The sequence below is a fragment of the Sycon ciliatum genome, chromosome 9 (assembly GCF_964019385.1).
Source record: "Sycon ciliatum chromosome 9, ocSycCili1.1, whole genome shotgun sequence".
Lineage (NCBI taxonomy): Eukaryota > Metazoa > Porifera > Calcarea > Leucosolenida > Sycettidae > Sycon > Sycon ciliatum.
In genome coordinates this window covers 5,528,763-5,556,072 of record NC_088651.1, presented here as the reverse complement: position 1 = coordinate 5,556,072, position 27,310 = coordinate 5,528,763, and the positions used below count along the sequence as shown (strand labels likewise).

Below are 27,310 nucleotides of genomic sequence, written 5' to 3'. Positions count from 1 at the left end.
ATATGGGCACGTCTCTCTACCGTGCCGGGCACCTTCAGCTGGAGTTCCCATGGCAAAAGTGCCTCGATTTTGGGTTTTTTTTAAAACTTTTTCATATGCGCATGACGTGCGTATTTTGCATCCAACCTGTGTAATCCACACATTTTCGGTCATCAATAGAATATTTTATATCCTGAACATGTGCGATACGTGCCAAATAACCTCATGAGAAACTAGCATGACACAAGCTGTCCTGAGATACGGGCAGTGCCCGGTCCCCAAGGCGCCCGGATAAGAGTCGTCCGAGTGTACATGATTGCACTGTTGAAACCAGGGAGCAGTATTCCCTGGTTTCAAGTGGAAGCACCAAGAGTACAGTGTGAGTACAATCAAGAGCACACACTGTATTTTCGGAAATTATCGCTGATTTATTTTTATTTTTAGTGCCTGCCTGAAATAAGCGTCACATCATTTCGGTGACTTGCCACTTCAGCGCCACCGTTTCAGCGCGATACGTCTCAGCGCCTGATTTCACAGCGCTATGACTATCAGTGCGGTAAAGCACAGCGCCAGCAACTCAGCGCGAAAAAAAGTACAGCGCGATCAAGTACAGTTCAGCGCCGCAGTGTAAAGTTCAGCGTGATACAGTAGAGCGCCAAGTCAATACTTTGACAGTCATAGTCACAACAGGCGATGTTCATACATGCATTGTATAATAAATTGGCGCGGAGATCTGTGGCGCTGAGAAAGGTCGCGCTGACTTATTTGGCGCTTATTTATGTGGCGCTGAGATATTTGGCGCTGAAGTATGTTGCGACGCTGTAAAATTCAGCACATATGTTCACGGCGCTGAAACGGTCGCGCTCACCTGGTTGGCGCTGAACGTGTGGGCGCCGACATGGAATGGTATATGGAATCATCATTTCAGGGCTTTTGCGTGGGTTTTTCAAATTGGGGTGAAATTTTACAGCTCGCAGTAAGTGCCTCAGCCAGTGTTGCCGAAAATACGGTAAGCCAGAGTGTGCAGCTCCGCAATCCATGCTGCATAAAACTGATCTCACGTCACGGCTAAGTTTTTGTTTTTTTGTTTACCGGTATGTATTCCCAGCCGGGTCACAAGTGTGCCCGGCGTTCTTTTTCCACATGGGTCTAAGACTCTAAGTACCCCCCCCCCCCCCAGCCGGGTCGCTGGCCCGGCTCTGGAGCAGACACTGAGATAGAACCGTGATAAAATGTCATTTTGATCATTTTCTTCATCAACAATTGCAGTAAAACCTGCCAAGGCAACACTCGGGTAAGGCGACCACCTGTCCTAGAAGACCACTACAACCAGGATCAAGGAATGCTACTTCCAGTCAAAGGACCCTGGATAAGGAGACCACCTGGTAACAGAGACCGCGTCGTGAAGGTCCCATGAGTGGTCGTCTTAGACAGGTTCCACTGAGTGCGTTTGATTACACACTTGAATCGATTCATGAATCCATTCGAATGCATTCAAGTCGTTCGATTTCATGTCCTGAGCCCTGGAATCGATTCGGAATCCATTTGTTGTGCGCGTTCTGTCGATTTGGAAAATCGATCGATTTTCTTGCGCGATCTGTCGATCGACAGATCGCGCAAGGATCGATCGATCGGAAAGCGGTGGCGAAACCATTCAAAACAAATCGATCGATTTGGAGCAGCTCCGAAACGTCGTACAGTGTATGTTTAGGACTTTGGTGAACAGCTTTTCAAATGAAAGAAACCAGTTACGGTACTGTACCTTGTCTCAAGTTTTCTGAGTGCAATCTTCTTGCCCAAATAATTCAAAAATCAGTTCCTTCCGAAAATTCCATCGTGCTGGACCTCGAAGCTGAACGTCATAAGCAAATAGTCAAGCCGTGTGTCGTCTGGATATGCAGTTGTTTGTCATAGCCAACATTCTTCTGGTCCGTTCGTCCTGCCATTTTCCTGACGATCGCAATGAATACGAGCAGCTCTCATGCTCAGGTTAGTGTTTATTGATCTGTCTCTGCACCCACTGCAAGGTATAATTTTTGTGATGCAGCCACTAGCCCATTGTGGAAGTAAGGGAATCACCCAGGTTCTTCGGATTCTCGTCCTGTCCGAAAAATCTCCACGTTTCAACTTCTCATCTTCCCCTCAGGCATGAGCTTGCATATTCATATTTTGTGTTTGCTTTGACAATGCATTTCATAGGTATCGTTCAGACTTTTAGGGCCCTGTAAAATTGGTGTTTTCCTTCCCGACAGTGATAATAATCGCAATCTATAAAATACATGCGCAGTCATTCTATAGTGTGATAAAACACAAGTGTAACTGTAAGAAAAGAGAAAGAGAGAGGGTGAATAAAACAAACATATGTGCAAAATACAGTTACGGTGCTAAGGAAAGAATGTGGATGCCGTGACATGTTCTTTCTGAATGCATCGGTCTGGCTTACGCTTGTGAATGTAAACAGCATCTATGACTTTTAACTGATTGAAATTCTTTGCAAAACAAACAATACTACAATTGTAAACCGAGAATCATTATACGCCAAACGACACGGGTCACTGAACAATAAATGCTTAAACCCTGCCGTGTTCTTCTTCTCATCGCCAACCTCCCCTTCATCTTCATCCTACAGCGTAAAATGAGTGAGGTGTGGTTTGAGATATGGTTGTTTTTTTAGTTGCCGTGAGAGGGAGAGACAGAGAGAGAGACAGAGAGAGAGAGAGACAAAGACAAAGACAGACGCACAGACAGAGAGAGAGAGGGAGGGAGAGAGGGAGGCTCTGTCGTTCTGGAGATGTGTTGGCGGTTTTCTCTTTCACCTCTCTTTTCTCTTTATAGTTTTTCACTAATTCGTCATTCAACCCAGAGCTGTGTTTGTTGGCTGGTCGACCACAGGATTTTGTGTGGGGTTGTTCTGGAGTGTCGGACTTTTGTTGTAGTGTGACTGTTACAGTCCTGAAACACATGCAGTAGACACACTACTATAAAATACACTAAAAATGTACAACATGCGCACATTTCCTGGATTGATCAGTGTGGATCGATGGCAATACAGTTGTAGTCTGTAAGCAAACAGCACCATTTTGACTAGGGTGAAATGGTTAGATAGGTTAACCGGTTATGTAACCGTTAAGAATACACGAACAGTTAACCATATGCATATGGGTTAATCGGTTATTTTCTTTCAATGTCCGCTGTACATAATATACGTGACAGCATGTGCGTACCCTGTCAGTACTGTGCACAATGGATGTACGGCGTGTATCTCCCTCATCTCTGGGGTTGCTCCCCATATTAGTGATGCTTGCGTATGCTCATGATGAGGTCTAGTTGATTAAATGACAAGGTGGTGGTGCAATCCGAAGCCCAATGGAGCATACAAAATATTAAAATATGTTGAACCTTTCGTTCAGAAAGTAGTGGACATTCACGCAACTGCATTGTAAATATAAAGGGGGTTTGTCAACTGGCAACCGCTCTATTTAGTTGTTATTCACTCTTTGTTGAACCTGCTCTGGAAAACTGAGCCATCCACTATACATATTGTAAACAGTTTCGTCTGAGACAAAAATGCGATAATACTCATAATACTCATAAAGTATACTTGTGAAGACAAAAACTTTCAAGACGTTTGTAATGAGCCTGAAATGTGTCCTTTTATGAGTATTATACATATTGTAGTGATTGTTTTGGCAGTGCGTGAGGTCATGGTACCATGGCTACATGGATGTACAGTCATGTACAGCAATGGTACATGAATACAGGCTACATGTACAGTTTATCTCTTATAGGTTGTAGCAAGAGTAGATAAACAAGAGTGTGCAACTCTGGATCTCTTCTGCACAATCTGCACATACCCCTGCCTGTGGCAGCATTTTTTGTAGACGTCACCTTTTTTCAGAAAACGCGCATTTTGACGCAGAACAGTGTGAGAGCACGTACTGGGCACCAACCTTGTAATGTAAAGCCCGGCCAAGTGCACGATGCAAACTTTCCAAAAGACCCGCAGCGCATGCGTCATAGAAAAGATTACGTCAACAAAAAATTCTGCCACGGGCCAACCCATCCCGGAGTTGCACACTCTTGTTTATCTACTCTTGGTTCTAGCCTATAACCTTTTGGTTAACCGCAGCCCTAACTTTGACATATATGGTTTATATTATGTGCCCAACTCGCTATAACATGGACCTCTCTAAAGCATAACACTTGCCGTACCCCAGAGAATATATAGTGAGGTCTCGCCTGTAAGATGAAGTGTGATACCTAGTTATTGCATACATGTACATGTAGGTGTGAACATCATTATAATTGAATTCACGAATCAATTTCATTTCTTTGAGCTGACTGCTTTAATGTCCTCCTCGAATCCCTTCGCACTTTTCCAGTTCATTTCAAATGAAGTTGCAGGAACTCAATGAATACCTTGGGCACCATCTAAGGCTGCGTATACACGACAACGCTGGGGGTGAAAGCGCAACTAAATCCTTTCGGATGCATGGTTCATTTACACGGTACGCGGAGCAAAACGTAATAGTTGTACACCAAAGCGGAAGAGAACCAAAACGCTGGCCAAGGTGGAAGAATTTGAAAACGGAAATGTTCTGCCGGATAAATTTGGGTGTGTAAACAGTCGAAACGGTCTGCTGGCCTCGTTTCCGTCACGTTTGTTCCGTTTTCGGCCGTTCACACGGATCCGACAATAAAACTTTTTTTTTTTACAATTTTCGTCATGTGACGAGTGCTGGTGTGTGGCCTGTTTTCGATTATTCCTTGAGTGTGATTGGTGCTTCCACGACAACACTCGGCACATGACGAACTTTTGCGGATCCTTTGCTCCCGTGTAGACGCGAGAAAACGATACAAACCGAGACCACCTCGGATCAGCTTTGATCGTGTAAACGCACGAAAATGAAAAAAGAAATGCGGGACTGAAAACGGAAAATGGCCGTGCGTTGTCGTGTAAACGCAGCCTCAGAAGACATTAGGCCCAGTTGGGAATGTTCCTGTAAAATAAGAACATTACACTGTAATAGGAAGTGCAGGTGCCTTGAATGTACAGTCCTGCTCAATGAAATCCAGTCGTGTCACTCAAGTTTGCGCCTTGCACCATTTCGCAGCCCAGTGTTCGCAGGTCTAGGGCTGCGCAACGCCCGGTACTTGAGTGACGCGACTTGATTTCAGGATTTCATTGGGCAGCACAGCACTGTACGAAGGCAATTCTCCCATACAAACAGCATGGTGCTGCTGACAAGATGAGATTCACTAAAGTGGACTTTCTTTAGAGGATGGCTCAGCTTTTGTATACTTCTGTAGCGTCGTTCCCATGCCATGAATTTAATGATGAAATTCGTTCGCGAAACCAAGAGGCTTACATCACCTTACTATTATTGTACCTTCACTTTCTTTTACCTTTTTTCATGCAGGATTCTGAAAGCTAGAGGAATCCCACTAGCCCCAAGCACTGAGCTCACGGCTTCCAGCCACGAATCAGGCATGGTGTATCACGACATCTATATGTTTTGCATCCATTTGATTACTAGTACCGTAAAGTACCGCCAGAGCGCCCCACTATCTCGTCCTTTCGTGGTCGTATTGTGTAGGTGGTCTCCCGTCTGTAGGTCATACGACACGAACTTCGTACACATATTGCACGTTGTGCAGACAATCCGTACCTTCGAGCAGACACGAGCTCCACACAAAAACCTTCCTCTGACGTTAGTACACCATACACACTTCGTTGCATTCTGCCGTACGATTTTCCTTTCCCTGGACCCTGGCTGTAAAATCAAGGTGGGGCGCTCTGGCGGTACTTTACGGTATACCATTCACACATAACATGATCTCGCTGTGCCCATGGTGCACTGTAGACTCAACATCCCGCTTTAAAGTAAGCTTCACAATCACACGTTAATGCTCCTAACATGTTATCTCGCACTTGATGGCATTACTCTATTTCTGCCTTTAGTATTAGACTCTACACTATCGCTCATCGCGTATTTGACTCTACTCTTTTTCACTGCTATTATTATGCTACGTTGATGCTCAATGTTAATATTGTGTGAGTCAAGTGTGCGCCCTGTGCCAGTTGACAGCCCAGTGTTCACAGCTGCACAACGTTCCGCACGGCATTCACTCGCTTCATTGGACTTCATTGAGCACCACTGTAGTATTCTGTGTTGGTTGATCAGCCCTTCTAGTGACGACTCCTGTCTGTCACTCTGTCTTGAAAGGGACTTTTCGGCTTTGTACTGCATGACCATTGTGTGTGGACTCACGAGTTACTTGGAGTACAATTCACTATAAACTTCACTATAGTAAAGCCTGCCCTGACAAGACGCCCTTGGTGCAGCGGAAACTGTCCTGATGTGACAGGACCCCGCTTGATCCAGGAATGCACTTTCGATCCACAGCACTTTGGTGCATGAAATTTTGTCCGGTAAATACAGGATTCCGCTTGGTACAGGGTCCGGCAAACACAGGTTTTACTGCAATCCAATTTCCCAATGCATACGTTTCATTGCATATGCTTCAATTGTATTTTGTGTGTACTTTGGGGGGGGGGGGGCTGGGGAAGTCTACGTTTTGTGAAGCCGCTGCGACCGGCGACAATTATGTACATGACATTGAGGAGATTATTTGAAAAATAATCCCCGCGGCGCGGACATATCCTGTTAGGCCCGGCATATGCGGGCAGAAAAATTGGCAGAATTCAGTACTTTTTCTGGTAAGTTTCATGCATGTTTGGTATGTGGATAAAGAAATGGAGCAGAATTCGAGGAATTGCCCGCCATAAGGTTTGTATGGTTCTGCCAATTTCACAGCTTTTCGAGCAGAATCTCCCACCTTTTCGAGCATTATCCGCACACCCCTATATCCTGTTAAGACGACACTTTCGGGTGATCAGCATGAACCGATGTGAACGGAACACTGAACATGGATATTACCAAGAGGGGTTATGTACTCTTGATATTACGGTGAAGCCTAACAATTTGTGGCATTTAACATACAGAAAATGATGCTGATTTTCATACATGTATTATAACATTATGGGAATATCGCAGTGAATCTTCAAAGCACTAGGTGGTCTGCACTCTACAATGTGACCTGTGCGATTATATCGGTAAATAATGTCTGCCTGTTCCGAGCCACCAATCGCACCAAAGAACAAGGAGCAGCAAAATAGAAAACAGACTACGTGTATGTCCAGTATTATACCCACATCATGGTAAATAGCCGTACCCGGAACATTGAGATAATTATAACGTTACCGTAAAAGCCCGTGTATAGGTCCCGGGTGTATATAATAGCAGGCTCGATTTCCTGGGCGTATGCAAGGGCACGTGCGTTATTTTGGAACCGGGTGTATACTTTAATAGAATTAAAATATTGAAACTCTTCTCTTACTCAATGGCTGGATCCATTTCATCTTGTAGCTAAGCATGCACATTATAATACATGCACAGTATCCCTACTTCAATGAACCAGAAACAGTGTTCTCGTTCGGAAGAGCGATCCTATAAACCACATCCATCCATCAACATAACAGTAAGTACAGTCACCTTCGCTAATAACGACTGCGGATATAACGACAATTCGCGAATAACGACAGAATTTCCATGCCCAGAGCAAAGTCCCATCCCAGTGTAATACATATAATGAGACTTCGGGTATAACGACACTTCACGAATAAGGACACCTTTTTGATGCCCTGCCGAGTGTCGTTATAAGCGAAGTTGACTGTATTGAGTGTCGGTTCCTGTACTGGTCCATGCACCGAGCAGAATAATAAGTGATCCAGTGTTCATTATATAATTCCTTTGTTTGTTGAGGGAATGGAAAGGGGCCAGTCTGACGAAAAAAATCAGGGCTGCAACGGGTAGGGGTTTGGTCGGGTAGCGGGCTCGGGTATTTTTGTCAAGTCGACGGAATAGTGCGAGCTCCAGTGTGGGGAGCAAACCCTTTCGTAATAATTATCGCCAAAGTCGCAACCATTATTTCTAGGGCTCAAACGGTTAGTCCGATTAACTGGTTGCAGACCGGTTACGAAGAATTAACGGTTAACCGATAAAGATAACGGTTACGCAGTAACTTTTCAGTCAATTTTTCATGTATCAGGTCGTTGCAAAGTATGCACTTTCGCAGCCTGTCGCACACGTACGCAATTTCTGGGCTGTCAACTCGGTCATATCTGGTCTCTTCGTGTGAGAGTATGTATGAATGAGCATGCAAGAGAATGTACATGTGTGCGTTGTACTGAATAGGGTACATTTTTTGAATGAGTAATAGTCAAATAAACGGTTAAAAAAGAGTCCGCAGGATTGCCATGGCTTATAGGTTATAACCGTTAAACCGACCGTTAGCTTAGCAGTTAACCGTTCGGGGTAAAACCATGACCGTTTGAGCCCTAATTATTTCGTACTACTATTATAGGTATTCAATAGAAACAGTTGCAAAATCCTTTAGATGAGCATGTCACAACAAAGCGTTCTGACATGCGCATCCTCAAAAATAGTCATGATCGGCTCCTCATCAAATGTCAAAATAAGCAATGATGAATGGCTGAAAGACGACATTCACGAGCTAGGTAACGTGTCACAGAGCTCAGAAATGTATAAATTCAGGGGTATAGTACCAATCAATCTGCCAGAGCTGCGGTAGAAAGATGTGGGATAGGCCAAAAATTGACCAAAAGAGTCTATCCAATTCCAGCATACCTGCCTGCACATCATCACATCAAGAGCCATTTGGCTCGTAGGTGACCTCTTTTTGGCCTCCTTGATGATTACTGATCCTCTTCTTCAATCTTCTTCACTTCCTCTTTGACTTTTCCGTCACTTCCCTCAAGTTCCCAGCTCTTCCTGGTTGTATGTCAATGGTGTTGTGAGGTGCAGCGCAGAAACGCGATGCTATCTGGTTTCAATGTTCAGCCGGATTCTACATTTATTCTCCAAGAGCGTGTTCAATCATGAGCATTATAGGTGAAGCCAAGTCGGAAACCCAGCCTTCCCTGGTGGCCCACTCTCCAAGGATAGGGCAATAAACGTACTATCAGATGTATGATGCATATGCAGGGCGCAGTCATGTTGACTCCATCATACGTGACGATGATGCCACGCGGTTCAGTGCAGCACGGCCACGTCCGTACATTGCCTCGGGCTCAGGCCCGGCGTAGCGTTTCATATGTCTGCTACTGAAATGATCTTGGAAAACATGATCACAGGTTTAAGAGAATCACGTAGCCACCACAGGTCTTCGTATAAATAGACCGTTGGACATTGACAACTGTACAAAGCTTCAATAGCGGCCCGGGTGATGAATTCTGCCCATACTAATACAGGCCTGTTGATTTCCCATTTGCAAATGAATTTCTCAGACGTGAATGGACGTCTTCTCACCACACATAGTGAAATACCAAGGCAAATATCACGCTTGGCCTGGTCACTGATTACGATGGGATGTGGACTGGTACAGCTGACAGCATGCTGATTCGATCACAAATTGCAGAAATTACTCATTATTTTACAAACGAAATCCAGTCATCTATATCTCCCACTCAATGTCTGACGCCGAAAAAAGAGAGAGAGAGACTGAGAGTACGTAGAACTAGTGTTGACATCACTTTACATCAAAATCCTTATCAGCGGGCTCCAGGCTGTGGAACGCCTCCACTCAGTGGGTCTGAATGTTCGACAACGTCAACCATTACTTCTTCAAAGAATCGTCATCTACTGTTTACTGAGTGGTGTGCGGCCAGTCGCCAAGTACTCGTACCATGCCAGTGCGAGTACTGATTACGATGATGCCGTTCACAAGGGAGTAGTAAAATACCTACTCCGCGCCCAGCTCACAATCGATCGATTTGGTTTCTTTTTTTTGTTGCGCGATCGATCGATTTTGCGCGATCGATCGATCGTTGCGCGATCTGTCGATCGACAGATCGCGCAGCAAAATCGATCGATGTGGCAGATCCATAGATGGCGCACAACACATTCACTCTATTCACATGGGATGATGTGAATAGCGCGAATCGATTCATGAATCGATTCGCGAATCGATTCGCGTGCATAATCGAACGCACTCACTGTACATGACTTGTCCTGTCAAGAGTACAGTACTCTTGGTTCTATAATCATAATGTTGTAGTATGTTATTTTTGTGGCTGACTGGGAGCAGGTAGAGAAAGCCAGTTACAACAATAATCTGGCAAGGCTTTGTTTGCACCATACCATGCGGTGGTGATTTCCGTTGACAGGCACACGGGTTTGTGTGCAAGTTTCCGTAGTGTAGTGGTTATCACGTGTGCTTCACACGCACAAGGTCCTCGGTTCGAACCCGAGCGGAAACATTTTTTGTTTTGTTTTGTTCACTTTAATACTGTAAAAGTTGAATAACAGCCTCGGAGCTAGAAAGATCAGAGGTTCCGGAGTACGGTTTTCGTGCCAAGATCCGTAGAGCCAGAGGCGCTACGCATTTTTTTACACGTCGTTTTCAAGTAGTGAAATGTTCCGGAGTACGGAAATTATGTTTTTGCCATCATTGCCTACAGGTTACGATTGCAAACACGTCCTATTCCCCGTGTTACGCGTTTTTATTTTGAAAATTTGTACCGAAATCAAAACTTCCTGGGGAAATCGGTGTTTCTCGTACCAAATTTGTACGCGAAAACTCTTTCCGCACTTGATGACGCATAATCTCCATACGAGACATGGTTAGTAGTAGTAGTAGAATTTATTGCATGTCACGTGAGGGTTGCCTGTACTACAGCCAATGAGCGCTCTTGCTCAGCGGTCTGTATTTCTCGGTATTGCCCGGCAAGTTATTGCCCGCTCAGTTACATATACGCGCATGCGGACTGTCATTCTTGTACTTTGTGGTTCGTGATCAGATCAAGTTGCTACAGTTCGGAGTTTCAAATTTGAAACACAAAACAGCAACTAACTAACTTGATCTGACTACAAACTACAAAGCACGAGAATGACAGACCACACACTCGCGCATGTGACTGAGCTGACAATAACTTACTTGTTCCAGCCACATGAACCAGCCGCCTCAGCAGGTGAATGCAACCTTGACATCGATATCGATGCGTTGGTGAGCAGCCGACGAACTTGACGAACTGAATGCGTTCGAGACGAAGTTGTGGAGCCCATCCCAGTTTCAGTTCCTGTTCCAGGACTTCCTACACGCAGTGCTCAATCACGAACAACAACACCATCGATATCGTAAAGAAATAGAGAATTTCAAAACCACAAACGATGTTTACCACTGAACAAGTGTGTCGGGAGACTGAGAAAGTCGGAAAGGTTTCTCTCCATTTTCTGGAATGTTTGGGTCAAGCATGCAATAAATGATTTACTGCGCCTCGTACGCACTCGTACACGGGCAATACCGGCTTGATACATGACCTCACGGCTGGCGCCGTTCGGTCATGTATCAGCCGGTATTGCCCTTGTACTCGTTTGTACTCGTGCAGTAAATCATACGTATTATTTTGATACGGAAGGCCCTACAGACGTTGCTGTCTTGTTACAGGGAACCCTCAGTGCTCTTCACAGCTGGTTCGTATGAAAGCCAGTCCACACGGATGAAGCATGCCTCGAAAATTTCATAGCACCCATACGGATTTTGGCACGGAAAATCGTACCATGGAACCTCTTTGTTATATGGAGCACAAAGCGTAGTGTTTTATAGAGAGAAAAATCCATCGTTAACGCAAGAAACCTTTAACACGTCTGTTATTCCTTCTCTCCTCTGTCCTAGAGAAATAGAAGACAGGTGTGTGCTGGCAGAAAGTCACTCATGCGAGGAGCATTGCAGCATGAACACTTCGACTTAAAATCCTGTCGGGCCAGCTAGCAGGGTATGCGACACACTCTTGGTGGGTATGTACTCTTGGTGTTGCCTGGGCCGGCCGGGGAGTCCTGACACTCCCTGCGGCCTGGTGTTGCGATGGCTACCTCACTCATTGAATTTGAACTGCGACTCAGTTTTGCATGATTTGCTGTGGACGGGTAAGGCTGCATTCGATTGTAGAAACTGGATCCCGATCCCCGCCGACCAGATCACTTCGATCTGACGGATACAATCGAATGTGCACAACCGATAATCCGTTTCAAGGCCTTAGCAACCGCGTTGCTACAGCTCATCCCGTAGTATCTGTACGCGTTGTGGTAAACTTTTGACCTAGTGTACGCATATTGCGAGTTTTGAGTAGATACGAGTCGCACTATCGAAATGAATCCGTCGAATCCGTCGAATCCGTCTCTGGGAGGTGGGTTGACTGGATCCGAATCCGTGCTCTCGGGATCCGGATTCGTACAATCGAACATGCACAAATTTGGCGAATCCGGGTCCGGGGCTGATGGATTCGTACAATCGAACATGCCCTTAGTGTGTGTGTGCAAGTTTCCGTAGTGTAGTGGTCATCACGTGTGCTTCACACGCACAAGGTCCTCGGTTCGAACCCGAGCGGAAACATTTTTTTGTTTTTTTTCTGAGAAACACCCGGTTGGTTTACTGTTTGTTTTTGTTTTTCTTGTTTTAGGGTGCGTTTGGTTGGTACGATCTAGAACAGGATCGAACAGCTGGTGCACATGGAGCAGCCTCATGCCAACCAAACGCTACTCCAGAAACAGAGCACATTTTTGTGGAAAAATGTGCCAAACTTGGTGCATTCTTCAAAATGTGTATGGATCACCATGGTCACTTTGTACGGTACGACGAGTCCAACCCAAAAGCGTATGCACGTGATCATTTGGGAACAAAATCGATATTCCCGCCAGGTTTCACTGTGAAAAAGTGAAACTGCTCGGTCTGCTCCGGCCTCGAGGCCGGAGCAAGCAGAACATGTTCTAGACCCAGAACAGGTGCAGTCCCAACCAAACGCGCTGTTCTGGTGAATCCTGTTCTAGTTCGTACCAACCAAACGCGCCCTTAGTATTTTCTGTCCCCTCCAGCAGCAGTCCCACTTTATCGACAGGAAATGAAATTCAGCATAAAAATAATTTCAATTTCTGAAATTACAGTACCGGTATTTGTTTTGCAGAGCAATGAATCAAGCAAAACAAAAACAAAAAATGTTTCCGCTCGGGTTCGAACCGAGGACCTTGTGCGTGTGAAGCACACGTGATAACCACTACACTACGGAAACCGGCACACTTACACTTCTCATCGGGAACTTTGGGTGAGAGGGGGAGGGGGGGGGGGCACCACACACACCCAATGTAGACCACTAGAGATGTTCTGCTTTATGTTACGGGAACACGACGCGAAGAATCACGGGAACTCTCGTCGCGTTCCCGTAACGTAAAGAAAACCCGTTCTGCTCTACATTCACGTAGAGAAATCATGCGGAGTGTGTACTGGGAAATTCCCCTTCCATGTTTGACAGTTTTCTGCCGTGCACCTGGCCCATAGAAAAGAGATCACAGTTGCATACTCTTGTTTATGGACTCTTGGGGGGGGGGGGGGGGGGTCGTTTTTGATCTACAGATTAGGTAGAAACTACTTCTTTCGGTAGAGGTGTTCGGTTTGATTCTACTTCCTCTACCGGCTCTACCAGGAAAAATCTGGTAGAAGCCGGTAGAAGTTGTTAGAGGTATGGGATTTCCGGCAAGATCAAGGAGTTGCATACAACTCCATACAGAGAAATATTTCGCTTACATATCGTGAAAAACTACTAAATCCGGTAGAACAGCGTTCGTGCACTTCCCTCTACCATCTACTACAGTCCATTCAGAAAAGGTTGAGCGCTGGCTCTGGAGAGCTCCCGTGTTTGGCGATTTTGTGGTACACTGTGCAGTGCCGCGCGATTCGTAACTTGAAAAAGGGTCCAAAAAGGCACCTCAACTGGGGTTCGAACCGCAAATGTACTGTTATGCAAGTCTCCCTAAGCCTGGATTTCCATGGTTTTGCCCAATTCAGTGCTTTGGGGGCAAAACCTGGCCGAAATCCTATTATGGCTTGCTTTTTGGAGAAATAGACTTCAAAAACACAATTGGAAGAGCATTCCATGGGGGATTGCCAAAAAAAGGAGACGAAAACTCAAAATTTGACCCGTTTATGGCCAAAAGCTAGGATATCAACCTTCTTTGAATGGACTGTAGTACCTCTATCGGTAGAGTGACTCTACTCTACTCTACTCTACTCTACTCTACTCTACCAGGTAGCTAAAAACAAACGCAGCCTTGGTTTCACATGTAGCGGAACCTCTCTATTTACTCTGCTAGGCATGAGATCCTCTAACATACAGGCATGTTCAATATGTGTGCAGGTTTCCGTAGTGTAGTGGTTATCACGTGTGCTTCACACGCACAAGGTCCTCGGTTCGAACCCGAGCGGAAACATTCTTTTTTTCAGTTTTTGGTTTGATACCATTGCGAAAAATTCTTTTTTCAGTTTTTGGTTTGATACCATTACGATATGGCTGGCCTCTGAAGCGGTTGCCCTCTGCTTGTAGCTGTGGTAAATCATTCACCGTGGCCCATGCTCTCTCTCCTGCTCAACCGGCGGCTACCCTTAGCCTCCGCCACATCGAGGTACGCGACCTCACAGCATCCATCATGAAGGAAGTTGCGCACCAAGTTGTGGTGGAACCGCTGCTAGAGCCGCTGACAGGAGAGAGGATGACGCTACGGTCGGCTTCAACTGAAGACAACGCCCGCCTGGACATCGGTGCCAGTGGAGTCTGGGGAGGTCGGTACGAGCGTTCGTACTTTGATGTCCGGGTTTTCAACCCCCACGCCCCCACCAACGCCAAGTTTGCCTTGCCCGCTGTGTACAAGCGACATGAGCAGGAGAAGCGTCGCCGCTACGAGGAACGGATCACCAATGTCGAGTAAACGCAACATCACACCTCCCGATGACTTATCATCCCTTACCACCCCAGCCTCACTGGTTTAAACAAAGTGATGAGAAATCTATGGGCTAAGCACCAACTTGACACAAAAATAGGCCCCGCGCCCTTTATTGTGTGGAAAAAGTCAGTGTCTATCAAATTTTCTTACACACAAGCATGTGCAGATTCACACCTCTGCTATTGCCGTTCTTTTCACAGTTCTAAAAAATCGACTGATAAGGGACCGCTCCCACACAGAACCTCCATTGGTCTGATGAGTTATCCCAATGATAAGGAAACAAGCTTGTCACCACTTCTTTACCTTTGGACAGTCCCTTTACACATATTTTCAACATTACATCCCGTACACTTTTTCATCCATTGTGTTCTTTTGCATTGCTTTGTGCTCTATTTTTTCATATCCACCGCACCTTTCTACACACAGCTTTGCATTGCGTTTTCTTTTGTGCCGCCCTACAACCGCTCTGCTCAGCAGAATCTTTTAACCCTAACCTTCCCGGTAGGGGCGCGCGCCATGCATCGACCTAGGTCTTCGCGCCGTAGGGATATTAGCCCGCCGCCAATGGCCGAAGACTTATCTAAGAACACAAATATACATACGAAATTATTAACTAACTCTAAATCCACATCTCCTACAACTTCCACACATCGGTCTAACCCACCTCTAAACTCAATATCTCTCTAAATAAACTAAATGCGGTATGTTTAGCTGCGGTTTGCGGATTGTCTGGCGTAAACACCAGTCCCTCTTCTGGTCAGCCCTAAAACAGCTTCGGGACCACAAACCGCAGCTAAACATACCGCATTTAGTTTATTTAGTTTGAGCTTCTTTGTGTAGATGTTCGTGTCGAGCGAGCTCTATGTCTAGGGCCTCGAGGTTGGTATCGGCCGCTATCTGCGCGAGCTGTTCATCGGAGGGGCCGTGGCCGGTTTTTCGGCTTGTAGCGGAGAGATGCGAGTGGTGCCTTTGCCGAGCGGCGGACTTGTTCGTCCAGCAGATTCATACTCGCCGTTTGTAGGTCCTGTTTGTGGTCCCGAAGCTTTTTTAGGGCTGGCCAGAAGAGGGATTGGTGTTTACGCCAGACAATCTCTGTTGGTATTAGACCATCTAATGACAGAGTTTGGTCGTTTATGTGTTCAAGGGGTGGTAGGTCGTCGGGTACCGGATTGTTATTATTTACATTTGGTGCTACTAGCGGGTCTATAGGGGGAGCAGGCTCGGTGGCTGGTGGGGGAGCGGGCTCGTCCTCTATAATGATATTGAATGCCGTGCCTTGATCGCCAGCTCCGCACGCGGCGGCGTTAGCGATCTGCTCCGCAGCTAGTGCGTTAGCAGCTGCCAGTGGGTCCACTGGTTGTGCAAGTTGCTCTACTATCAGCGCGGGGGCCGGTACTGGCGGTACAGCGGGGGCCGAGGTTATGTTTAGCTGCGGTATTAGCCGTTCAATCGTAGGTACGGCCGTGATCGGCGGCAGCTCCGTATTGAGCGGAGTGCCGTGGTGAACGGGCATTATGGCCGTGGTTTCTTTGTCAGGAGTGTGATCGGAGTCCGACGGTGTGTCGGAAAAGGATGCGGAGATCCGGGGTTGCCATGTGTGGGTCGCTAGCCGCTGTAGTCACGTATGTGGGTACCGGTGGGCGTGACGGGCTTGTGAATATATGACCGTGACAGGGGATCACTGTGATGTTTAGTAGGCTAGTCACTACTGGTGATGTGCGGTTTAGTAGGAGAGATATTGAGTTTAGAGGTGGGTTAGACCGATGTGTGGAAGTTGTAGGAGATGTGGATTTAGAGTTAGTTTAAAATAATTTCGTATGTAGATTTGTGTTCTTAGATAAGTCTTCGGCCATTGGCGGCGGGCTAATATGCCTACGGCGCGAAGACCTAGGTCGATGCATGGCGCACGCCCCATACCGGAAAGGTTAAGGTTTTAAAAGATTCTGCTGAGCAGAGCGGTTGTAGGGCGGCACAAAAGAAAACGCAATGCAAAGCTGTGTGTAGAAAGGTGCGGTGGATATGAGAAATCGAACAGAAAGCAATGCAAAAGAACAGAATGGATGAAAAAGTGTACGGGATGTAATGTTGAAATATGTGTAAAGGGACTGTCCAAAGGTAAAGAAGTGGTGACAAGCTTGTTTCCTTATCATTGGGATAACTCATCAGACCAATGGAGGTTCTGTGTGGGAGCGGTCCCTTATCAGTCGATTTTTTAGAACTGTGAAAAGAACGGCAATAGCAGGGCCGTGTGAATCTACACATGCTCGTGTGTAAGAAAATTTGATAGACACTTTGTCTTTTTCCATGCAATAAAGGGCGCGGGGCCTATTTTTGTGTCAAGTTGGTGCTTAGCCCATAGATTTCTCATCACTTTGTTTAGACCAGTGAGGCTGGGGTGGTAAGGGATGATAAGTCACCGGGAGGTGTGATGTTGCGTTTGGGATGTGTAGGCCTAGTTCACAACAATTTTTGCTCGTTTTTCTTTCGGTGCTGTTGATGTTGCACTCGTAATAATTGTGTTTATTCCCGTAGCTATGCAGAAGACGTTACTTCAGTAACGTCTGGCGCTAGGCAGGGTCCACACAGCTTTAATTTGGTGTTTGTTTGTGGCGGACGGACCTCCGTCTGGCGCTATCCCGTACCGTACCGTACCATCAAAGATGGCTGGCCACAAACAGCTGGCCACAATATTCAAATTGGGCTTTCAAATGCAAGATCAGACGTGAAGCAACTTGGAAGAATTAGTATGTATGCGAAGTGTATCGGCAGAATGCATGCAGGGCGATAGTGCGGGTTCGAATTCCAGCTAGGTTGTCTTGAAAAAAATATTATTATTATTATTATTATTATTGCAAATAACGCTGAGTAATTACACGAATGCATAAAAACCAGCATTTGCTTCCGGGAAGGATTCACAAACATAAGACAAAAACACCATCAATGTAACTGCACATACGAAAAGCAGCTTCTATTGTCAAGTTCGAGTGGCAATGTCAGAAAGACGGTAGACTGTTCGTGCACGATGTTCACCCTGCAGGGGATAAGTCAAGGACGCGGCTCGGCAGAGGAAGATGAGTGCCGCGGGGTGCCATTCCACCGTGACTTATCCCCTGCCAACTGCCGCAGCTGATTAAGGCCTCTAAGCGTGCCCAGGCGAATGCCGAGTCGGGCTAGGCAGTCCTGAGAAAGAGCTGAGAGGAGAGTTGTCCTGGGTCGGCCCAGTCGACCGCGCAGGCTCGCGGTGGCTGAAAACTCTAACACGCGCTGTGGGGGAGAGCTCTTCTGCATTCTCAGTACGTGACCAAGGAATTCCCAACGCCGTTGGTCAATCTCGAGCGAAATTGGTGCTGAGCCGCAGATGTCGTACAGATGCTTGTTGGTAATTGTGTTCGGGAACTTAACGCCAGCCATTGTTCTCAGATGCCTTCGATGAAAGGTGTCAATCCCTCTGGTGGTGGCATCTGTGAGACCCCATGTCGCACAGTTGTACAACAGCACTGGCTTCACATAGGTATTGTACAGCGCAACTCTAAGCAGTAGTGAGGTAGATTGATGCTTGAAGAGTGCGTACAACGAACAGAATGCCTGGGTTGCTAGGGCCTTTCTGGCTTGGACATCTTGCGCTGAGCCTAGCCGTGATCCCAGCGACTTCGCATTTCGCCATGCTTCGGAACCACGCTCCTCCAGATCATCAGCCAGGTATATCTTTGTTCGTTCAGTCTTGGAGGTATTAATAGGAGAAATGAAAAATTTACTATGCTTTTTTTCCCTAGGTCATCAAGGCAAAAAAGCATAGCGTAGGGTCCTGAGCTTCCAAGCTCTCTCGTTTTGCCCAAACAAGAGGCTTGGTTATCCATACATCTTCCCAACACTCTACAAACGGTCTCTGGGCTACACCAATCACTAAAAAAAAAGATATTAAAATTCGAATAATTTTAATATCTCTTTTTTTTTAGTGATTGGTGTAGCCCAGAGACCGTTTGGAGAGTGTTGGGAAGATGTATGGATATAGTGGATGGCTACAGTGGAGTCTTCGCGTTTTGAGAAAAGAGGCTTGGTTACATAAAAAATCGCTTGAAGTCTCTTTCAGCGGTCAACCATTCATACCAGTACCAGTTGTCCTTTTTTATCGCCTCTAATTAAATGCTTTTCTTGAGTTTGGGAATTGAAATGTGGATTTCAGCATTTCAGTTCAGGTGACTTTTTGTGGTTTCGTATAACGTGTCCTGCTTTGGAACGTGGCAGGGTTGGACCTGAGACTGTGAACGTATCGCTGCAGCAAAAGCTAAATTGGGTGTGCAGATGACTATTCGAGCAAGCTCCTGCAAAGCCTCACAAGTTCTTTTGTCACTCTCCAGCAATGCCCGGCCCTTGCAGACGCCACTGGCTTCAAGTCTTCTAATACATGTACAGTTGTGCTCTGTGAAATCCGACCCACCCAGAGTGCACATTTGGCACCGGGCCTGTTTTTGCACGGCCCTTGACGCCGTGGAAGTGGTACGAATGCGGCAGGACGTACACATGTACACATACGATGATGTAATCAGAACTCGTCCAGGCCTCCAGGGCGCCAGCTTCGCACTTTGGGTTGGATTCCACCGAGCGCAACTGTAACATGTCATGGCAGGCCAGGCCAATGTTCATCTGTGTGCAGGTTTCCGTAGTGTAGTGGTTATCACGTGTGCTTCACACGCACAAGGTCCTCGGTTCGAACCCGAGCGGAAACATTTTTTTGCACTTTTGGTCGTTTAGCAGTATAAAAAAAGCTTGTGCGTTGCCGACCTTGACTTTTTGTGAGGCATTGATCATTCAGGAACACCTAGTATTTTTGCATGCGCTGCTGATGCAGTGTGTATCATGAGTGATAGCCTGTGGCCGGAAGTAGTGCTCAGAGGGGGAAAAATGCTGTGAAGCATTTTAAAGTTCAAAGGCAGCGCCTGTAGGCGATGCATCACCCACATAACCTTCCGACGTATCCAAGAAAAATGACTGGGAGGCTCAAAAACAGTGGTAGATAAGTAATGGCGCTGTGGCTCAGCTGGTACCGCAGTTCGTGGCTATGTAGTGTGGGCAGTGTGCTGTGCCTGACCCAGTGCCTATAGTACTACTCAGGGGCGTGCTCGGCCCCCCAACTAGGGGGGTGCACGGGAGCCGAGGGGAGCCCCCCCCCCCCCGGCAATTTTCTGCAATTTGTTTGCAACCTTTCTTGAATTTTAGAGCATATTCGCATACATTACAATTGCCTTGGATCCCAGCAGACACGACCTTTTTGAACTGGCCCTGCCTGGCAACGGCGTCTTTGTGGGTTGCCTGTGAGCCGTGTTTGTCCAGCAAAGTGGTGGCCTTTTTGAAGTTGGACATAGGTCTTGCTGTGAGCTGTCCCTGATCCGCACCACTGGGAAATAGGAGGCACGGAAGACAGAAACCCCCGTCGCATTTGGGTGAATAGACCAGCCACGTGTTGTCCTCTAGCCACTGGTGACGAAAACGACGGTTTCTGCCATCATTTCCTGTGTGGACAGGAAAGTCGTGTTTCGGCCCTGGCACAAAGTGGTGGTCGACCAAGCGACACTTCTCATCAGAGGACAACGATGACGGCAAACAGGTCCACTTTTGTGATGCAAGGTTGTAGCCTTCTCCAATGTCGTTTGGAGTGCCGCCTGAAGCGACTGCATCAACCTCGTCGGGTTTATCCACCGCGGTAGACCCGGCAGCCTGGGCTACTTCTCCTGCGACCTCTTCAACTACTACCACTTCGTCTGACTCTTCACCTCTTGAAGAACCCTCATCGCCACTCGAGGAAATATTATCAGATTTTTTCGCTGCAGCAACAGCTCCCGCAGCAACAGTTGCAGAACGACCGAACGCTTCACTTAGAGTTAGCTGCGGCAGCGTGGAAGCTTTGCGCAATGACTTCAATGACGGCGGTCGATTTGACATTATGAAAGGAGCAGCTCAGTCATAGTCAGATACCCATACTTCAGGAAAGAAATCAAAGAATCCAGAGACCTGAAAGCAAGAAATCGAAACCGGGAAAGAATCCGACTGTCGCAAGGTACTAATGTTTATGCTGTGCACAGTGTAGATCTACGTGCAAAATTCTTGATCGCGCTGCACGTGTACGTACGTGTAGAAGGCCGTTTGCATGTGTACGTGTCACATCCGAGGTGCAGTATTATTTTTTTCAAAACCCAGATTGAAAATTTTGGGGGGGTGCACGTGCCCCCCGTGCCCCCCGCCGAGCACGCGCCTGCTACTGTTGCATACTATTCGGCTAACTCAATCTGTCGACAGCTTAGTGCTTCGTCCTCTGTGTGCTATTGGGGTTACGTGCCCTTGCAGTTAGGTCTCAGGAACCTGTGCCTGACTGCTCAGACCTGTCCGTCCATGCTCAGCCAGTGTCTAGTTCTAGTCAGTCGAGTCCGATGATTAGGGAGGTTTAGTCCCACGTAACGGATACGAGAACGTGGGTGATACACGTAAAGTTCCTGCAATGGACCCACGTTTGCAATGTTGTGTTTAGTTACACGGAACAAACAAAGCATGAAGCGAAAGGCCCAAACCTGGTCAAAGACGAAGCTACCCGGGCCTAAGAAGCTCATCGAATATTTTGATTTCGTGCTTCGGAAACTTCTTCAGCTGAGCACCCTCACAGCTCGCACAATGCGCTCCATTTTGATTTTCACCCACGTTCTGGCGCGGAACGTGGGTGAGCCTCCATACACGATATGTCGTGAATCAGAAAACGTCTGTACATGGGTCACTCACGGGTGTTTCGCAGTGGCCACTCGTCAAGATGGCGGCAAATCCGAGAGTACAAAAATTTCGACTCTGCCTATGTGCGTGGCGGATGCGAATCTCGCACGTGCATGCAAAATCTAGCCTTCTGCAGAGCTAGTAGTAGTACAAGTACAAAGAAGCTGGGAAGAGCAAGTGTGTGTAGCCAGCGTAGGAACGAACGACGACCTTTTCCGAGAGAGAATGTGGCTCTTTTCATCCCAACATTTTACTCGCCACGCTCTCCCTCCCAGCTTATTGATACGAGTATGTGCTACCGAGTAGAAGTCTCCATCTTCAGAGTAGGCCAGGCAGAATCGCAAGGTAGAAATACTTGCTCACTTGGTTTTTTTGGTCCAGTTTGAGGTGTTGATGTGATCGTTGTGTACAACTCGAAGTGACAAACTTGAGACCCCCGCGCCACAAAAAACTAAGGCGCGCCACAAAATTTCGTTTGGCTGTTCAATGAAAGGATGTATGGAAGCAGGGATAAAAACTATCGTGGCTGCCGGCAAAACTCCTAGTAATGTAATAAACGGGGGTGTGACTTTGGTAATTCCAAGGAGAATGTACGCACGGCCATTCCACAACGAAGACGAACTACGAGCTCAAAAACACTCCGATTTTCAAACAAACGACGCAGGAACGAAGACATGGCCACAGTGTTCCCGTGTGGCCTTCAAAACACCTAATTTTACTTCGATAGCGGCTGGTTCAGGGCAAATTCAGGCCCAATTCGACAGCGTCGTACCGCTCAGATTCGCCCAAAACACGAGGAAATGTACGGTAGATCCAAATGCGTACGCATTTTGCGTACGGGGACGACTGGCCAGAGTTCATGCACTGCAAACACCCGTGCACTGAGTATCACGCGGTACACACACGTAAAGTACACACGGATTACGTGGGACTAAACCTCCCTATTGTCAGCTTGGTACTTGAAACTCATAAGTAAGGCTGGCACATGCACATGACGTTGTAAGCAGTCAGCCTGGCAGCTTGAACCACTGTGACGAGTCCTTGAAAACCCCACTTCTCACGACTGCCCGGTTCAAGCGGTCGAGCACAGATTTGCAAAGGAATGAACATGATAACTCACTAGCAGTACTACTAGTCACGCTAACGTATTACTTACCTGACATGACTGTGATAAGCAAGAGGTACAGGTCGTTTCCGCAAGATGCCTTGACCGATGCCTACACCTAGCTGTTGCTAGGTTCCATGGGCAGGGCTGCTGAGTGAGGGTTGTTCCTCTGCGGAATGCAAAGAAGTCCCAAATTCGGGCAGTCGCGATTAGTCATGGTTGGCGGCCGGAAGAATGGAACTCTCTCCTCGTCATACTTGTTCGACGAACGGGTTCGACATCCGGGGAGCAGCGTTGAGGTTGCCAAGTCGGACACATAGGAAAGGTGCTCTGACTCAGTGACAGTCTCTGGGGCCGGGCCATCGAGAGGTTGTGATACGCTGCGAGTCAAGGCTGCAGCACGCCCGCCTCTATTTTTTTTTGTTGTTGTCCTGGTCCATCAACCAAAGTCCGTCACGGCCCGCTGCTTGCCCACTCGTTTGGTAGCTTGACCTGTCAGCTTGGTGGCCTATTCGTCCGCAGCGGATTAGCGAAGCGGAATGAGCAGGGTAGCTCGGCCATTTCCTCTTCTTCTCTTTTCCGGTGTGTCCATGGACTGGGTCTAGAACCAACTCTGGCCCGGGACACTATAAATGAGCACAACTAAAACACTTTTTCAAGCACACAAGAACAGCAAAATAGTGTCCCTTCTAAATCTACTAAGAAGTCAGGTACTACTGAGCGTGGGCAGTTGATATGAGCAGTGACCTGGTGTCAGTGGTGACCTTCTTCAACTCTCACTTTGTTGTCACAGTGATGCTTCGCTATCGAGATCTAACCATCTTCTTCCAAGTCATCGCCGCGGCATACATGTACTGATGTAGTGCGAACTCGCGCTCAGCTCGGCGTTGATCATCTGAGCTAGGCGGCCAGATTGGCTGAGGTCAGAGGAAGAGAGTAGGTGAAGAAGTTATGACCAATCAGCGGGTGATCTAGCAATGAACACAACTTTATCCGTAAGTCTAACATTCACCATTCTAGTCCACAAAACAATGAGGATTTAGCCTTACAATAGGATAGAGGTCAAGGCCAGTTCTCAAATTTGATTCTGATCACTACAATGTAGTCATGTACACACAATCATGCTGCCGCATGTCAACAGGAGAAAGAAGCTAGTGCATAGGAGGTGTGATAATACACACGCAGGCGCTAGGCGTGCACAGAGCGCATACAGGTAAATTAATGTTCTGGGTACATACAACAATACACCTTATGTCTTTAAAATAGACACCTATAACCACGATAACCTGAGATTGTAAACGGCTATAGCAAGAGTAGATAAACAAGAGTGTGCAACTCCGGATCTCTCCTGCACAATCTGCAGATACGGCGGATTTTTTTGTTGACGTCACCTTTTTTCCAGAAGAACGCGCATTTTCCCACAGAGCAGTGTGAGAGCACGTGCTAGGTACCGACCTTGTAATGTAAAGCCCGGCCAAGTGCACGAGGCAAAACTTTCCAAAGGACTCGCAGCGCGTGCGTCGTCGAAAAGATTACGTCAACAAAAAATTCCGCCGCGGGCCAGCCCATCCCGGAGTTGCACACTCTTGTTTATCTACTCTTGGATATGGTTGTAATGTTGAAGTTTATTTTATATCGCGTATATAATGCGATGGCAGCATTCAGCAGCTTATGAGGCTGACACCATTTCTTTTTGCCTTTGGCTAGGCTACACACGGCGCTGCTTCAGAAGTGATATTCTGACCAGGAGGTGCACATGCACACACGTATGGACACACAGACATACACACACACACACACACACACACACACACACACACACACACACACACACACACACACACACACACACACACACACACACACACTTGGGAACAAAGCAGGGCCGTGGGGCATTCATCGTGGATAAGATTCAATACTGGGAAGAATAAAATAGTCGGAATAACACAGTCAGTCGGCAGCCAGGACAGTTATCATTGAAATACAAAAGTCACAAGAACACACTATCATTGAAGTGCAGCAATGTGGATACGGGTAGAATATTGGTTGAGCAGCACGAATAAATAGAATTTAAATCTGAAATAAATAGAGCGGGACAGCGTGGGCGTATGTACAAACGTGAGCATGCGTGGTGTTGTCGAGCCTAACCGTTGCTTGAAGGATGGCACACAGGAGAGTTTAGCAGCGGTGAGGTAATGTGCAGGCTGACAGCAACACAGCAACAGGGCAAGGTGTATATAATGCACATTGGCATACGTCCGTATACCCGAACCGAGCACCCAAATCAGTCAGAGCGTACTGTACTGGTTAGAGGCAGGTCTGTGTGCAAGGCAGACTAGCTATTCGAACAGACGTGTGGGTAGTGTGGGTATGTTACGCAGGCTGGAACAGACATGTGGGTAGGCTACACAGACCGGAACAGACGTGTGGGTATGTTACGCAGACTGGAACAGACGTATGGGCATGTTACGCAGGCTGGAACAGACATGTGGGCATGTTATGCAGACTGGTCGAAGAAGGAGCGCAGCAAACGCTCGCATTCGCTAGAGCTGTATTTGAGATACTTCTCCGGCGTCTTGAATGTGTTCACAACAGAATGACTGTACACACACCCGTATACACACAGACGCATGTACACACACATACACACACGCACACACAAGCACACATGCACAGATAAAGAGACAAGACCACAAAACACAAACAAGAAAGCAGGTAAGGCAACTACAATAATTGATAGCGTGTGCATTGATATGACTGATACACACTGTTCAGGTGTATCTGTACATGCTGAGTAACACATCGTGCAGTGGTGCAATTTCTCCGTGAACTAGAAAGAAGTGCGAGCCGCGATCAGCTAAACCCGACGACCCTGTCAAGTCCACCCCAGTATCCAGTGTTTCGTTGTCCCCTGACCTCAAACATCTCCCTCAAATCATCCTCATCTCACAGTAAGCAAAGCAGGCCAGTTTCAGGCCATTGTTTTCCCTCCCCTACTCTCTCATGCGTACACACACACACTCCCCTCCCCCACATGCAAATAAATACCTACCACCCCCCCCCCCCAACACACACACACACAACACAATCGCATACACACGCACACACAGCCACATGCATGCACACACAACCACTCCCTGTCGCTTATCTTATGAATGAGGAGAACGGACCACTTGCCATTTGTACAGATCCACGAAATCCCGTAGAATCCCGTAGACCCGGAAGGGTGTTGAATGTGCAGGACCCTATTGTGTTTTCTGCTATTTCCACTAAGAAATGGGGCCTGAAGGCATTTCATACGAAAACCTTTTTCTGACAAAGATCTAGCTAGTCATTAGTTCTAACCAAAGTGAAGAAGCTGGAAAAGCGATTGCTGGTCATTGAATTGTGACGCGAAAATTGGTCAAATGCGCATGCATAGCACACATTCAACACCCTTCCGGGTCTACGGGATTCTACGGGATTTCGTGGATCTGTACAAATGGCAAGTGGTCCATACAGGCAACACTTCACTAGCCTTACCTGTCAATGAAGGTTTCATACTTTGGTAAGACCATGGAGATGTTAGAGTCAATGATCTGTGCTTTCAGCGTCTCATCCGGTACTGCATAGTGTTGCTGTGAACGTTGCAAGTCTTCCAGCTCGGTGTTGATAGCCTGCAAGGGGTGTGTGTGTGCGTGTGTGTGTGTGTGTGTGTGTGTGTGTGTGTGTGAGTGCGCGTACGCATGCGTGCATACATGACATGTGTGTATGTAGGACAAGGGAGGAAACACAGACAGACAGATAACAAATAGATTTAGAGTCTTAGACTGCAAGTAGGAACAGATCAAACAAAGAAACTTGGAAGCAGGGAGAGAGAGAGAGAGAGAGAGAGAGAGAGAGAGAGAGAGAGAGAGAGAGAGAGAGAGAGAGAGAAAGAGAGAGAGAGAGGGAGAGAGAGAGAGAAGCAGGAAAGAGAGCAACAGATATTTGTCAGCACACACGACACACACACACACACACACAGGCACACACATACACTTTACCTTGAACTTGTCCTTGATGGCCGCCTTTGCACTTTTGGATGCCTGTAGTTCAGGGACAGAGAGAGACAGAGGAATGAGTAAAGCCAGGGACCAGTTACATAATTTGTACCCATGGGTATCGCAACTGTGCACGGTAAAAAAAGTCACGGGGTTCGCACCAGACTCGGCTAGAGGCCGAGTTTTCCACATCCGTAGGAACGCTGCCACCCTTCAAGGATCAAGGCGCAGATGCAGCTCCTAAAGCGGTGGGAGGTGCGCAGATCAGACCCACCACAAAGTGGTCCAAGGCCGAACATCCCATTCACTGCATCCATGCTTCCATCTACTACTCCCGTAAATATGCTGAACACACGCAGTCATGTCAATTTTCAAAAACCATGAATCCCATAAACACCCCTCCCCTTCCTTCTACAGTGGTTGCAAGTGAGATCTGACCCCGGGAACTGTCAGCTTGCACTGCACAAACACAGCATACGGCCACACAAGCCTCAAAGCGTGGATGCATACAGCGCATGCAAACAAGCACCACTGTTCATGTTTGTGTGAGAGGAGACTAAGTGCAAAATCACAGACATTGCCAAGAACAGACAGAA

General features: G+C 47.1%; 1 protein-coding gene, 1 long non-coding RNA gene and 5 other non-coding genes across 7 annotated transcripts in view; 5 read left to right on the top strand and 2 right to left on the bottom strand.

The window, feature by feature from the left end:
* The first annotated feature begins 1,548 nt into the window (after positions 1-1,548).
* Positions 1,549-6,224, top strand: LOC135824650 (uncharacterized). The gene is made up of 2 exons (XR_010554903.1): positions 1,549-1,968; positions 5,400-6,224. It is a non-coding gene; the product is annotated as an uncharacterized LOC135824650 (long non-coding RNA).
* A 4,024-nt stretch (positions 6,225-10,248) lies between these two features.
* Positions 10,249-10,321, top strand: Trnav-cac (transfer RNA valine (anticodon CAC)). Its single transcript has one exon. It is a non-coding gene; the product is annotated as a tRNA-Val (tRNA).
* Positions 10,322-12,380: 2,059 nt separating this feature from the next.
* Trnav-cac (transfer RNA valine (anticodon CAC)) lies at positions 12,381-12,453 on the top strand. Its single transcript has one exon. It is a non-coding gene; the product is annotated as a tRNA-Val (tRNA).
* Positions 12,454-13,053: 600 nt separating this feature from the next.
* Positions 13,054-13,126, bottom strand: Trnav-cac (transfer RNA valine (anticodon CAC)). The gene has a single exon. It is a non-coding gene; the product is annotated as a tRNA-Val (tRNA).
* Positions 13,127-14,248: 1,122 nt separating this feature from the next.
* Trnav-cac (transfer RNA valine (anticodon CAC)) lies at positions 14,249-14,321 on the top strand. Its single transcript has one exon. It is a non-coding gene; the product is annotated as a tRNA-Val (tRNA).
* Positions 14,322-19,485: 5,164 nt separating this feature from the next.
* Positions 19,486-19,558, top strand: Trnav-cac (transfer RNA valine (anticodon CAC)). Its single transcript has one exon. It is a non-coding gene; the product is annotated as a tRNA-Val (tRNA).
* A 5,029-nt stretch (positions 19,559-24,587) lies between these two features.
* Positions 24,588-27,310, bottom strand: part of LOC135824858 (exocyst complex component 7-like) — a 30,747-nt gene continuing 28,024 nt past the window's right edge. The window contains exons 26-28 of the mRNA XM_065337581.1: positions 26,718-26,759; positions 26,215-26,348; positions 24,588-25,292 (exon numbers count right to left, since the gene is read on the bottom strand). Coding sequence (XP_065193653.1) covers positions 25,190-25,292; positions 26,215-26,348; positions 26,718-26,759 — 279 coding nt within the window. The 3' untranslated portion in view covers positions 24,588-25,189. The remainder of the gene's footprint in view (positions 25,293-26,214; positions 26,349-26,717; positions 26,760-27,310) is intronic.